Below are 15,330 nucleotides of genomic sequence, written 5' to 3'. Positions count from 1 at the left end.
AACTCCCCACCATACCACACCATACCGACCATACCTACCACCAGCTACCCAGTCAGCCAGCCAGCCATGACCACCCCCGTCCCCCTCCCCTTCTCCGAACCCGCCTACCTCACCGGCGCCCCAAACCCCTACTACACCCCCTCACACCTCAAATGGCAGAAAGCCTGCCGCGACTTCATCACGGCCAACCTAACCGCGCACGCGCTCGAGTGGGAGCGCGCCGAAGAGGTGCCGCCCTCGGTCTTCGACACCTTCTCGGCGGCACACATGCTGATCCCGACGCTGCCGGGCCCGCTGCCCATCGCCTGGCTCAAGCGGCTCGGCATCCACACGCTGCTGGGCGGCCTGCCCGTCGAGGAGTTCGACTACATGCATTTCCTGATCCATGCAGACGAGATGGCGCGCAGCGGGCTGGCGGGGCCGGGCGCGTCGCTGACGACGGGGATGGCGTATGGCGTGCCGCCGATCGTTAAGTATGGTAGTAGGGAGCTGCAGGAGCGTGTGCTGCCGGACTTGCTGACGGGGAGGGCGAGGGCGTGCATTGCGATTACGGAGCCGGGGGCGGGCAGCGATGTGGCGGGGATTGAGGCGACGGCGGTGAAGAGTGAGGATGGGAGGGAGTATATTGTGAACGGGCAGAAGAAATGGTGCGCTTCTATATCAACCTCCTGACTGGCTGGTTTTTGGTGTGTCGAGTGCTGATATGGTGGTGGTGGTGGTGGTGTAGGATCACGAACGGGATCTGGGCAACATATGCCACGACCGCCGTGCGCACGGGGGGCCCCGGGCCCGGCGGCCTCTCGCTGCTGCTGATCCCGCTGCAGTCGCCCGGCGTGACGGCGCGCAAGCTGACGGTGACGGGGATGGCCACGTCGGGGACCACGTTCATCACGCTCGAGGACGTGCGCGTGCCCTGCGAGAACATCATCGGCGCCGAGGGCCAGGGCATGAAGATGATCATGACCAACTTCAACCACGAGCGGCTGTCCATCGCCATCGCGGCCACGCGGCAGGCCCGCGTCGCCGTCAGCGCGGCGCTCGAGTATGTGCTCGCGCGCGAGGCGTTCGGGAAGGCGCTGATCGAGCAGGCGGTGGTGAGGCACCGGCTGGCGAAGGTGGGGGCGAGGGTCGAGAGCCAGTGGGCGTGGGTCGAGAGCGTGGCGTGGAGGATGCGGCAGGGGGAGGAGGATATGGGTGGGGTGTTGGCGCTGGTTAAGGCGAGTGCGGGGATGGTGCTGGCGGAGGCGGCGGGCACGGCGGTGGTGCTGCTGGGCGGGAATGGGCTCACGAGGAGCGGGAGAGGTGAGCTGGTGGAGAGGATCTATAGGGATGTGCCGGGGACGGTGGTGCCGGGTGGGAGCGAGGACGTGATGTTGGATCTGGGGGTGAGGGAGTTGGTGAAGAATTATAGGAAGGCGATTAGAAAGTTGGAGGCCGGGTCGAAGTTGTAATCATCATTATCATCATCTTTAGCGGTGTGTGTTCCTATGTATGATCAATTAGCCAGTTGTTTTCCTGAATTTGAATTTGAATCTGGAAAAAGCGTCTCTTCTAGTTCTGTGAAGGTTATTAACCAGCTGGCATTCCTACCGACAATTGGCAGGCTGATGGCCCTGATCTCAGTTGAGAACAATCGGTAAAGAAGATCTATCGGGCAAGCAATCAAACCGGTGCAAGACTGATGGGAACACGCCCCGAAGCCTGGTCGTGGATTAGATAGCACAGTAGTGGGCACAAAGAATATAGGCCTAGATTTCCTCCCTGTCTTGTAGTTAGCAATCACCACCATCATCGTCGTCGTAGTAAGCGTGAGTAGACAGACACATGAGACGACCAGTGCAGTGTGCTCTGGGGCTAAGGGGCGAGAAAAGGTCAAGAAAACAGGGAATCGGGGAATCTGAGATGAGATGGAAAAGGGGGGGGATTTCCCTTACTCTTTATTATATATTACGGCTAGTCGGCGGGGATAAGTTACCGGGCGTGTGGCAGTCGGGTTGCAATGGTCTGATTGATTGATAATTCAAGTCGGGTTGGTCTTGTTTCGTGTCTCGAGCTATAAAACCACAGGCCAGTGCAAATTGACCAGCAATGCCGAACTGGATGGGGTGTCTGATAAAGGCCCTGAGGACCATTGTTTTAACCTTGACTGTTCGCAGGGGTTGCATTGAATGCATGTAGCCTACAGTGCAGTGCGGAGGCTGATGGTTCGTATGTCTTTCTGAACTACAAGATCAGGGTGATGATGATGTACTTGCCGGATGTTCTCTTGTGTCCAGCGAACCTACATGTATTCTCCCTGATATGCAAGAGTCGCAACGGCTTCATCTCGCCAAACAGCTGTCAAATCCACGAAGTTTTAGGGCCGTTGCTCCGTAGCACTCCCGTATTAATATTCCCGGATGAGGAAGAAGCAGCTGGACACTGGCAAGTGCGTCGTGGTGGATTGCCATGGCAGGGTTCGGTTTCCCTAGCTAGCTCCTCTCACCCTCGCCCCCTTAAGCATTGCCTCCGGGCTACTGAACGTTGTGTGGGCGAGTGTGGTCTAGCGGTGGGCTCGTCCCTAACCCGTCTCCTTCCACGCACTGCGAGCAGCTTGCTGCAAGTAGCGGGCTGGGTACGAGACTAGTCTAGTGGTAGACGCCTCGTCAACGGAGGACACCGAGTGGGTTGGGTCCCCATATATGACCATCAGTAGGTCGTGGGTTTAACTTTGAGGGGTACGTGGGAGTCTATAATTATAATGTTGGCGTTATGTGTAATAAATGGCACTCCACCACCCTGAAAAGCATACTCTCCAGCAAGACTTTTTGTAAATTTATTGACATTTTCTGGAGATTGTTGGCTCGCCTTCGCCTCGTAGGTTCAGTGTGATATCGATCAGGTCTCTGCCCGGTCTCCCCATGGACAGGGCCGGATGCAGGGTGAAGCTTTTTCTTTTATAGTGTAGTAGATGTGTTATTTTACCAAGAACCGCGTCCCTTTCCGTAGTCAACGGGTGGAACAGCAACAACAGAGAACAATATACGCTTGCGGGGTGGGCATGGTTTCGGTACAGTGAAAATGAGGCATTCATATTTCTGGACAGGCCTGGGACGGAAGAGACCACAGGAATGACAGTCATGGGTATATAGGGACAAGACAGGCACCTTTAAGCTTCCAGGAAGTGTATTCAGGGCTCTAGATCGATATTCAGGGTACGAAGGGTTTATTTTTGGCCGTAGGAGGGAAGATGGAAGGAGAGACAGAATCAAAATTGTTTGTTCTAAATAGTTGCTTTTCTTTATTTTATTTTATTTCTTTTGTTGAGATGGCGGTGGATGTAGGGTAGTTCTGGGGTAGTGTGATATTTCCATAGACTAAGGTCTGCATGCAATTAATGAATTAAACAAATAAAAGAAAAAGGGTCCCTTTCCGTAGTCTAAATCACAATATATCACTCGGCCGATTACGAGGAGCACAATACCTACGGATTACAGGCCCTCCTATATACACCAACTAGGGCTACCGCCCATAACCCTCTAGAGAGAATGTGTTTTTTTTACTGATTCAGTATCCGCTCGACATTACGATACAGATCGAATTAACGCAAAAAATAAACCTCTCCTCTCCAGAAAAACAAATTAACGCACACCAGCCCAACCCCATCTTCGTGCGAAGATTGTTAGTGGTAGTGATATAGTCTCGTTCCCAGCCTGTTTTGTTTGAGATAGACATCGTGATAGTTCTCGTAATGGTAGGTGCTGGTGGTTGATAGGTAGGACGATAGGCGGGACGAGGCTTCTTTATACCCTCTCTATAGCAATCTCTTTACTACTAATATTCCTCTCTATCTCTTTACTACCCATACCCCTCTCTAGGTATTTTTACTACTCCAACGGTGCCTTTTCTATCTCTTTATCGTAGAAGTTAGTAGTAGTAGAGGCAAACAAACGGGGAGGTTGCAAGATCTGTCGGTATCCACATCCGCACCTATAGCTACCTTTATCGAAAGGTGGACCACGCATAATTTCACGCAGAGTAGAGAGGTTCCGCACTCTCCGACGTACCGGATATGCGCATGCAGACTGCGAATCCAATTTATAAACAAACAGAGAATAAAAATGAGGTTTTGCTCGCCAAGTATGCCTAGAGCGTATTGTCTGACAAATGCACCAATTGGCGTTGTCTGATGCAACCTTTTATAATTATCTGAGGTCTCCGTAGAAAATATGACATACGGCACATGTGGGTCTGTATGCATGACTTTAATCATTCCCGCTATGCGAAAACCCCCGCTCTAATCATCAAAAGATCAGAGTATTTCCATAACTGTAAGGTTGCATGCAATTAATGAATTAAACCAAAAAAAACCAAAAAAAACCAAAAAAAACCAAAAAAGATCAGCGTGGTCTAAACGAGTGATAACCCATGACTCCATCAGAGTGATAATCCATGAACCTCCTCCGAGTGACAAACCAGCATGTCGGGTTTGTTGGAGTAGCTTTCTCCTGGAATATCGGGCCGACCGATGATCGAGACAATAGGCTCTGACCATTTCTCTTCTCCGGTCTGGGGCCCTGCTCGCTAGTGATTCGGACTTGATGGTTCGCGGGCATGAATATCTCGAACGACGAATTTTGGAGATGATCGTGGAATCGGGGGCTTCTTGTAGCCGTTAATGCCGTTTCTAAACCAACTTCCTATACAAAGTATCAACCCTTAGACCGGCTTATCTGGCCAGTATTGAATCCATCTCTTAATCACCGTGGCCTTAGCGGAATCCGACAGACAAGTATCCTGTGAAAACGACAAGTGGCGTACCAGTATACACACCATGATCAGAGCTATAAATTACCATTCGTTCTTCTTTTCCTTTTTGCGCAGTTATCTTCTGGGCCGACTCCTAAACACCATTTTAGAGTACCCCATTTATTTCTCCCGAAAAGCCCAGGCCCGCATCTCTCTTTTCCTAAAAGAAACCAGTGCAGAATATTCGGACCTCATGGATTGATCTATATAACCATTTAATCAATCAATCACTAGCATTCGGGGTTGAAAAAGATTCAGCATCGAGTGAGTACTCATGAAGCCAGATGACGTACTGATAGGACGAACACACTCATCAACAGCCAGTATATGTAGATCCAGTACTGGATTCGCCACTCGACGTAAATGGCTGCTCAAGAAACCACCCACGTCAACATGAGACCTCGTCTCTTCCTACGAGACTCCAATCCCCAGCGAGGCCAGCCGCAGATCATGGAACCTATCCTATGACGTACGCACCTGACTTGCAACCAAGCACCAGCAAGCACCAGCAAGCACCACCCCTTGCCCACAGTAACGGGCTGCCTGCCAATCGATCGAGTGACAACCTATGAACACCCCATACATACCACACACCACACATACCCTCGTTACTCCTCGCCCACCAAACATCATTCCCACAACTCCATAAACATCGTCGAAATCAAACACCGCCCCCTGGATAGGAGCCAATCACGATACCAAGAACACCAAGACATCACTAATGCCTTGGCGCCAATGAGGTGCGGTTCATTATGTCTCACTCGCTCACTCCTGATAGGCTAAGGACGCCTTGGCTATATGTGACGTAGTTAAGACCCACAATTACTGTGAATCTTTCCTTCTCCCTGCAGGTTTTTCTGTCACCCTTCTAACGGTTAACAGCACATGTCTATCCTTCCTGCCGATGAAATGGAGTTGCCAAACCGCCGGTTTTCTTCTTCCATGATCCAGATCATACCAATCGATAGCCGAGATCACCACCTTCCTCGTGTTGACAGCATTTATGCCGTTGCCCAGACTGTAACCTTCGGGACCAATCCCGTCTACAAAAATACATACAATGGGGCAGTACAGGCCCGTATTTTGGGACTGTCCCTCGTGCTTGGGGGGTTACAAGCTCCAGAGGAGACGGGACCGTTTGGTAATGATACAAGCCTAGGAAAGTGAAATACGAATGCAAGTCGTATTCAAGTACCACGAAGGTAGAAAAAATAAGTCTCCATCGATTGATATGGTAGGTGATATGTTTGCGGGATTAAGTCCGCACTTTGGATTGGTGTGAATACGAACTTGGACTACGTACGGGGCAGCATACATATATGCCTAAAATCAGAATTACGACGATGAACGAAAATGCGCAAGAGTAGGCGTAGTGGAAAAGATCATGGCATTATCAGAAATCCGAATGCTTCGAAGTAGAAGGCTTGCGTTATGACAACAACCCTGACAATTAAGGCTACTGGATAATGCACAACATCCCCGCTGAATATCGGCTTTCTCACAAGCAATCTGACGTTACGAAACCGGGGATAGAGTTTATATAACGAAGAAGACAAGACAGGTGCTACAAAACAAAAGTACCGACTGGTACTCCGCCTCTTTGATCTTTAACGGTGCCTTAGGCTTCAAGCCGACGCGCCAGTTTTGAGTTAGCGCCGCTTATATATCCAATGTAAAGAAGAGTACTACATATGTAATATGGCACGGAGGTGAATCCGTAAGCTATTTGCATTCAATAACCTTCCTAACCAAGCAGAACAGAACAGAACTCTTCTCGAGGTGGCTGGCTTGGCAGTCACACAACATCAATCGGGGCGAGATACTCATGGGTACATACACGTAGGTACGTCGAGTATGATATCGTGACAAATTTTCTTCTTTGCGGGCCGAGGTTTGGTTCTGACCTGCTGTTGGGCGAAAAGATGCGCCATAGAAAGCAGTCTTGGTGTTCTTGCCTCATTCATCGTGGAACAATATAGTGGAGGGAGGCTATGTAGGTATTTACCTACTGTATGTAGATTATGTGCATGACAGCACATCTCCCGAGAAGGTGTTTTTCCCCTCGTCTCAATAACGAGTGTATCTGCTCGGTTCAGGCCAAGTTTTCGCCACAAGACGATAGTCTATCTGGTTGGAATTTGGGGCATTTAGCCATCTCCCGGGGTGATTTTCAGCTCGGGTCGAAGTGGTTGAGGTGGAGCAGAATGGCTGGCTGAGATTGAGAAACAGACGTCCTCGAGCTACATACATAGGGTTTTTCCAGCCTACCCCCACGTATGTACATGCGCTCGAACGATTCTCGCCTAACAGATCAGAGACCGTTCCTGGGGCTGAGACTGAGCGATAAGGATACTCTACATACATGCCCACGCGAGGATGATCGGTGGGGTGTGTGTGAGTAAAGTAGGTGCAGGAAAAGCTTGTTCTTTCTCGTTTTGGGAACGGTTGAGCAATTGAGGCTTGGCTATGGCATGATTTGTGTGATTATTTTTATTTTAGTAGGGGGACTGGGGGAGAGAGCCTGTGCCTGCCTGTCTGCTCTACTTTACATAGCCGAGTTTGTTTGCGGACCTGCCGAGACTCCCACCTCCACCGAGCACAAACGAAAATAGCTGACTGAGCCGCATACGGCCCACATTCAATGCAAGGGGGAAACTTTGAAAGCATTTCCATGCCTGTCATGATATTGCCTTGAAGCTTACTTCAGATCATTCTCGTTTCTTTGGAGTCGGAAGGGATATACGCTTCTGGTGAGAGGAATCAAACTCCATCTGCTGGCAGGTGTAGTTAGTTGAGTCGATCGAATTGTTAGGACTAAATTCTTAATCTTCACTGAGGAATAAATCAGTTGAGGTACCAAAACCAGATACTGTTGTTGAAAAACCAGGTTCTCTCTACTAAAGAAAACACTTAACTCCCCGCCGCTAAGCGCCGTGGTTTTGTACTCTTTTCCACTGTTTCCCCGTCCACCGACATCCTCCTCCTCCTCCTCCTTCTCATCCTCCTCGGCGCGCTTACGGATGAACTCGGATAGATAGATACAGCATAGCATGAAGATATTAACGATGTTTATCTTTATCCGTAGAACTGTCTACATCTCCGATATCTGGAGTTGTACCTACTTGCCCTTCAGGCGAATGGAGAAGCCCACGAGGTCTTCAGGACTGGATCTGTAGGTACGTGCGGCCCTATCCACTCCTCCACTCTGCTAGGAAGAGAGGGAGAGGGGAGCAACTGACAGGCGGGGAAGAGTAGCTCATGCTCTCAGCCCTCGCTTTGGTTGGCTGGCTGGCTGACTTGTTAGCTTTGGGGGTTGTCGGTTGGATCTGAAAACATGATCCCAGCCAGCCAAATCCCTGCCCCTGCCATGAAAGTTAAGCTCAGGATGATGGCATGTGTGCCGCTCTCATCTGGTTCCGGTAGCATGGTGATCATCACCGGTGGGAATTTTTGGACGACTCAGAGCTAAACCACAACCACAACGTCCCACAACCCACATTACCGCCATTGTACTCAACCACCCCCCAACCCCTACTAAACCACTTCCACAAGTGCTATGCCCAATTGAAAACAATTCAAAACAACAACCATACAATCCATACCTACCATGGCCACACGGAGGCGGCTCATGCATCCTCTAGAGTGCTAGTTGGAGTGGCTGGCTGGCTGGCTGGCCCTTTCTTGGTGATGGTGGCCCATGGCCCATGATGATGGCCATGGGCTTATCCCACATCACACATCCACCACATGTTACCTTGCTTTCAGATTGCTTCTGCTGTAGTAATGCCACAATCCTGCAGCAGAATGACTTTCCAGGAACGGCTTCGTGGGTTGTTCGTGAAGGGAGTGGGGCCATCCTCCCCCCCCCCCCCCCCAATGATATATGAGGGCTATCTTTCTTATATTGAGTGTTTTTTTGTCCTCCCCGACAATCAGTTCAATCTAGAGAGATCTTCCTATTCTATACTATCTCCCCGTCCGCTACTTGGTCAGTAGCCAATAGAATCCCGCCCACGCAACACACGGGGGCCTGCGGACGAGATAACTCGATACTAATACTTACGCCCGGAGTACATGATATTGTCCGGTGTTGCACTTTTTTAATATAGCAGATCCTCTCCGAGCGACCCCATCAGCGCCCATCCCTACTGGCAGTAAACTAACAGCCTATATCGTCTTTTTTTTGTTTTTCATCATGACAGAAACTACTATAAAACCCGAGATGGAGGACGTAGAGGACGGTGCAAGTCTGGAAGAGCAGAACGAGAAGAAGAAACTACATGAACAGAAATCAAGACACTGCACAACACCTAGATTACTTTGGAGCGTTGGATTATTCACAATGGTTCTTATTGCAGCTACTGTTGCGCTGGCGCTGGGTATACGCCTTGTGCATGCGGCCGCGGACCCATCGGCGATTGACCAGGACAGTAAGAGGAGCGAAGATGTACCCTCTAACAGGAGGGACGATATCAAGTTCGCCGACATGACGGGCTATGTGCATCCATTGTAAGTACCATCTCGATCTACCTCCCACATGGTAGAGAGAAATATCTTCACAACATATATGCTAACATATACTCCAGCATGGGCGTCCAGAACGGCGGAAACATGTTCCCCGGCGTGACCCTCCCCTTCGGCGTCGTCAAGATCGGCGTCGACATGCTCCCGGCCACCGGCACCGCCGACGCCTACTCCGGCTACCTCCCCAGCGGGCGCGTGACCGGCTTCTCGCTCATGCACGAGTCTGGCACCGGCGGCGCGCCCAAATACGGGGTGGTCTCACAGCTGCCGCTCACCGGCGCGGTTGAGAATCCGCTCGTGGACAGCGCTGTGCTGCGCGTGGGCGACGACGGGGCCGAGGTCGGGCGGTACAAGACGACGCTGGCGAACGGGGTGGTGACGGAGTTGACGGCGGCGGCGCATGCGGGGATGATGCGGCATCGGTTTGCGGGCGCCGACGGCGGCGTGCATGTGCTTGTGGATGTGTCGCATTTCTTGCCGAGCTTTCGCGGGCAGGGCATTGAGCAGAAGTATGTCGAGGGCGAGATCGAGGTCGATGCGAAGGGGAAGTACACCGGCTTTGGCGTGTACAAGGGGGGCTGGAATCTAGGTGCATAACTCTCCCCGCCTCCTCTGTTCCGGGGGCGCCGTTACTAATATTTTATTATCATGAACAGGCGAGGACTGGAAAATCTATTTCTGCGGAACGGTCGACAAGACGCCGTCGCAGGCGCGCACATTCGCCGGGACTGCTGTTTCCGGTGAGACACTGGAGTCGTTCGGGAATGCGACCAAGGTGTCGGGCAAGAAGAGGCTTGGTGCGCTGCTCTCGTTCAACTCCACCGCCGGGCTGGAGCTGGTCGTCGAGTCCAAGATCGGCATCTCGTTTATCTCGACGGCGAAGGCGTGCGAGTTCAAGGAGAAGGAGATCCCGGAGTCGAACTCGTTCGAGGCGCTGGCGAGCGCGGCGAAGGAGACGTGGAATAACGAGGTGTTTTCGTCGATTACGACCACTGAGGTATGTTGTATACTCCGAGCGATGGGCTGGCGACTGGCTGGTGACTGGAGCTTGAAGCTGATGATAGTGAGAACAGACCGACTCGGCGAAGTTGGGGCTTTTGTACTCGTCGCTGTACGGAATGTTCTTGATTCCGTCGAACCGCACGGGAGAGAACCCGAAGTGGACGTCCACCGAGCCTTATGTATGTCTTGATGCCTGCCATAACCCAATCCACATAAACCAATGTCAATGATCAGTAAGACTAATTAATGAAAACCCCCCCACAGTACGACGACATCTTCACGCTCTGGGATCTCTTCCGCAGCCACACGCCGCTCATGCACGTCCTCATGCCGCACCGCTACGAGGACTACATCCGCTCGCTCATCGACGTCTGGCGCCACGACGGCTACCTCCCCGACGGCCGCTCCTCAAACTTCAATGGCCGCGTGCAGGGCGGCAGCAACGCCGACAACGTCCTCGCCGACGCCTACGTCAAGGGCGTCCGCGGCGGCATCAACTGGGACGACGGCTACAAGGCCATGGTCAAGGACGCCGAGGTCGCGCCGGCCAACAACAACGACGCCATGGCCTCGGACTCGTCGACCAAGGAGGGCCGCGGCGCGCTCCCGGACTGGCTCGAGAAGGGCTACATCACGACCAAGTACAGCCGCAGCGTCTCGCGCGCGTCCGAGTACTCGCTCAACGACTTTGCGCTCTCGCAGGTCGCAAAGGGCCTCGGCAAGACGGACGACACAGACAAGTATCTCAACCGCTCGCGCAACTGGCGCAACCACTGGGACACAAAGTCGACCGCCTTCGGCTTCACGGGCTTCCTCTCGCCCATCGACCAGAACGGCGCCTTCCCAACGCCCGCCTGGGACCCGCTCAGCTGCGGCGGCTGCTACTGGGGCGACAACTACTACCAGGCGCTCCCCTACGAGTACTCGTTCGGCGCCCACCACGACATGGAGACGCTCATCAAGTACATGGGCGGCGACGACCTCTTCACGTCCCGCCTCGCGAAGCTCTTCGAGCCCGGCGCGAACCCGAGCGGCGACGCCCGCTTCGGCAAGACGCTCTTCAACCCCGGCAACGAGCCCAGCTTTGCCTCGCCGTACCTCTTCAACTACGTCAACCGGCAGTCGCTGAGCGTGCAGAAGGCGCGCTTCATCGCCACGTCGTACTATAACACGGGCAATGAGGGGCTCCCCGGCAACAGCGATGCGGGCGCGATGCAGTCGTGGCTGCTGTGGAATATGATTGGGCTGTATCCCATGACGGGGTCGACGACGTTTCTGATTGGGTCCCCGTGGTTTGCGGAGTTGAACTTGAACCTGGGGGATGGGAAGAAGGTGAGTATTAAGACCACCGGCGGCTCGGAGACGGCGTATTATGTCCAGAGCTTGAAGGTGAATGGCGAGGAGTGGGATCGGAATTGGATCAGCTGGGGGGATATCTTTGAGAAGGGTGGCACGATGGAGTTTGTGTTGGGGACGGAGATGAAGGCGTGGGATACGGGCGCGAGGCCGCCGAGTTATGCGACCTAGGAGGCCTAGGGTGTGTTTTCCCCCCCTTTTTTTTCTTTCTGGCTTTGCTTTTTGGGGTTTTGGATGGGGTTTGGAGTTTTTCTTTTTCTTTTTTTTCCCTTTGGGACGGATGGAGTATTGGGGCTTTGGGACTTGGGGTATATACTTTGGACTTTTTGACATTTGGACATTTTTTTGTTTGGGGTGGGTTTTTAGATAGACGATGGGACGATTGGTGTTTTTCTTTATGACAATGACCTGTGGACTTTTTGATGAGCTTTCTTTTGTTTTGTATACACCCGGGATAGGACATGCATGTAGATAGGATAGATAGGATAGATAGGATAGATAGGATAGATAGGATAGATAGGATAGATAGGATAGATAGGATAGATAGGATAGATAGGATAGATACCTGGCTATGAATACCACCTAGATCTAGATTCAAGAATCCGCCGTTCCAGCTAGCTCCTCAGAATTTGCGTTGTGCGCTGCATGAGATATCACTCGACTACCAAGCCAAACCCAAACTTCTGTCTTGGCGTCAGCGAGAAACAAAGGATAAAAGCGGGAGAGCAGCGGGAGAGCGGAAGGCGTCGTGGCAAGCTGTCAATGATTAGAAAGTCATTGTTCGTTGATTCGTTACCCGCCCCAGCTTAAGGTCTGAGCGGACGTCTGCCAAGAGGGGATTCATGGCGGGAGGGTCAAGCATCGGGTTGTGGGTAATGATTATGTGGGAGTGGAGGGGTTCGGGGAATCTTGATGGGGTATGTAGGTGCTTTTTGAGGGCTTTGTTTACGGGCGCTATATCTGGTTTCAAGGATCTGGGGCGGGGTGCGGTGAGTGGGGGGGGGGGGGGGGGGCTTGTGGGTGTGGTATGGGAGTGGTGGTGTGGGGTATCAATGATAGCTGTGCAAGAAATCTGGCGAGGATCGAAGCTTAAGCGGAGGGAGGGGGGGTTAGGAGGTGAGCGAATTAAATCATCAACCGAATGATAGATTCAAAATATCAGGATAAGTGACGAAGCTATTTAGCTAATAGAACACTATAAACACGGAGACGAGGAAAAGAGGAGATAAAAGGGATCGCATGTGTGAAGATAGGGTTAAGATCCATACCGAGGGCTATCGCTAGAATCCTTAAATGGCCGTATACTTCAAATTCCGGGATAAATTGTTAGTAGGAATTAATTTAGCTTTTTCGGGGGTCTCGATTTAGGCATGTGTTGCGGCTGTCGGCGCGTGTAGGTTATGGGGAAGGTGATTGAGAGCTTTCTCTCGGATGATTCATAACCAGGAGTTTGGATAACTTTCCCCGTATCCATCAGTAGAGTTACTCCTTTGAAACCTAAATATATCAGTTATGAGACCAAATGGTATTATAGTCTGAGCATCAGCATCGATGTAATCAGAGCAGCTGGCTCTTCCATATGTATCCATCACAAACCCATCTATAATAGCAGATACAATACGTCAGCAACCATTATAAAATGGCAGTTATGCCTCGACCCGGCCTCTTTCCGTGGATTGCGGCCGACTACCTGCATGTATAATCCATGTACGTATTCACAACCCCCGCAAGCTCGCGCTCACAGTTCTACTCACCAGTAGTACAGTTCAGAACCAGCTCCTGGGTCAAGCCCTAACTCCCATCCTCGCATTATTATCCTTAAGACCACACATCCCTCTAATCCCTTCTCCTTCCTTCTATACACTCCGGTCTTTCGTCATCATCTCTAACTTCCTCATAATCCATCGATCCATCATGGTCACCTCCTCTTTTTCATCACCTCTTTTGATCCGTCATGGTCACCTCCTCTTTTTATCCTTCCGAAGCCTCTCGAGCCCCCAGATGGCTCCCGCCAATACGCTTCTCAAGAAGCTGGAGAAAGAAAGAAAGAGAGCATTCTCGCCTCTGCCTCTCTATCTCCATCAGAGGTTTGTTTTGCCCCCCGGGATGGTGGAGGCAGACGATGAGAGGGCCATACTCGCCTTTGCCTCTCCATCTCCATGGGGGGGTTTGTTTTGTCCCCCGGAATGGTGGAGCTCGGGGAGCACAATGATGCACAGCTTCTCGTGCTGCCCGTTCCTCCCCTAGGTCTACCAAAGGCCCCAGATCTGATGGAGGTTGGCCGGGATGACTTTGTAAGTCTGTGAGTAATTTTTTTTATCTCTCTCTCTCTCTCTCTCCATATTCAGCTCTGTTTTTCTTGATGAATAGAGTCCGTATTAGAATCAGAATCGTGATAACTGACATTACTATCTTGTAGCAAGAGCGGGAGAAGGAGCAGCGAGCTCTCGCTTTCTTCCTTCCTATTTTTATGGGCCGTCCTTCGCTGTCTCTACGGAGGTTAACCGGTAGACTTTATAAGCTTGTGAGTATTTCTCTCTTTCTCTCTTTTTGTATCTCTGCCTATTTTGATGAGTTTCTACTAGAGTTAGAGTAAGACTAACACTGCTCATTAGGAGGAGAAAGAGCGGAGGCATTCCTCTTTGCACTCATATCGTTCCGGGCCCGCCCTCCACGATGGAGGTTAACCGGTAAACTTTACAAGCCCGTGAGTATTTCTTTCTATCGTTTTTGTATCTCTGCCTATCTTGATAGAATGAATTTGTGCTAGAGTTAGAGTAAGACTAACACTACCCATTAGTAGGAGAAATGGCGGGAGAGGGCGCCCTTTTTCTCTCATATATCATTAGTTTCGGGCCCGTTCTCCACGTTGAAGGTTAACCGGGACAACTTTGAGGGCCTTTGGGTATTTCTCTCTCAATCTTTTTATATCTTTGTTTTAATAGAATAAGTTTCTGCTAAAGTTGAAGTAAGAATCATGTCCACTAATACCACCCATTAGCAAAAACAAGAGGACGAGCTAATGGCCCTCGGCTCTCGCGTGCGGATTCGGGCCCGTCCTCCACGCTGGAGGTTAATCGGTAAACTTTGGAAGCCTGTGAGTATCTCTCTCTCCCTCTCTCGCTCACTTGTTCTGTATCTCTATCCATTTCTCTTATAGAAATAATCCCTATCAGAGTTAAAGTAAGAGCCATAACCGCTAACACCACCCAGCAGGGGAGGCAATAATGGCAGCAGGGGGGCCTGGTTCTCTGTGTCTGCACCACCTCCGCAATCGATCTTGGTTGGACCAAAGAGAAATGTTTAAACTCCATTCTCTCGCCTCTGCCTCCCACCAGCCAACTACACATTGGGAGTCGTCTTTCCAGGGGACCTCTCAAGTATCCTGCTGCTGCCGCTGCTGCGGGTAACTCTGCAGCCCGCCTCCCCAGCAGCATCACTACCGCTGTAACTGCGCATGGGGCTGGGGGGGAGGTGCCCAAGAGCTGGTAAGGCCATTCCCGGGGCCTAGCTAACCCTACAATGCCATCTCATGGGGTATGGGCCAAGTGCTCGTAAGGCCGTTTGCCGGATCCGGCCCCGGGTGCCCTTGCTGAGCGTGGGGAGAAAATAGTAGCATCAGGCGGATGCTACTAGTACTATGGCTTCTGGGGGCAGTCG

General features: G+C 51.6%; 3 protein-coding genes across 3 annotated transcripts; all 3 read left to right on the top strand.

Moving 5' to 3' along the window:
- Positions 1-66: 66 nt before the first annotated feature.
- Positions 67-1,451, top strand: H6S33_010056 (uncharacterized protein; the record flags this gene model as incomplete). Its single annotated transcript, XM_044841399.1, has 2 exons — positions 67-647; positions 728-1,451. 2 exons carry the CDS (start codon positions 67-69, stop codon positions 1,449-1,451), a joined length of 1,305 nt encoding a protein of 434 aa, XP_044697199.1.
- A 7,532-nt stretch (positions 1,452-8,983) lies between these two features.
- On the top strand, positions 8,984-11,841 carry H6S33_010055 (uncharacterized protein; the record flags this gene model as incomplete). Its single annotated transcript, XM_044841398.1, has 5 exons — positions 8,984-9,297; positions 9,375-9,901; positions 9,969-10,309; positions 10,386-10,493; positions 10,579-11,841. 5 exons carry the CDS (start codon positions 8,984-8,986, stop codon positions 11,839-11,841), a joined length of 2,553 nt encoding a protein of 850 aa, XP_044697198.1.
- A 1,988-nt stretch (positions 11,842-13,829) lies between these two features.
- On the top strand, positions 13,830-14,898 carry H6S33_010054 (uncharacterized protein; the record flags this gene model as incomplete). The annotated part of the gene is made up of 6 exons (XM_044841397.1): positions 13,830-13,964; positions 14,090-14,177; positions 14,286-14,377; positions 14,474-14,575; positions 14,672-14,767; positions 14,884-14,898. The coding sequence occupies 6 exons, from the start codon at positions 13,830-13,832 to the stop codon at positions 14,896-14,898; spliced, it is 528 nt and encodes a 175-aa protein (XP_044697197.1).
- Positions 14,899-15,330: the final 432 nt, after the last annotated feature.

Source organism: Morchella sextelata (genome assembly GCF_020137385.1).
Source record: "Morchella sextelata strain SCLS chromosome Unknown scls_4, whole genome shotgun sequence".
Lineage (NCBI taxonomy): Eukaryota > Fungi > Ascomycota > Pezizomycetes > Pezizales > Morchellaceae > Morchella > Morchella sextelata.
Note: the sequence above shows the minus strand (reverse complement) of the source record. Positions and strands in the feature narration are given on the sequence as shown.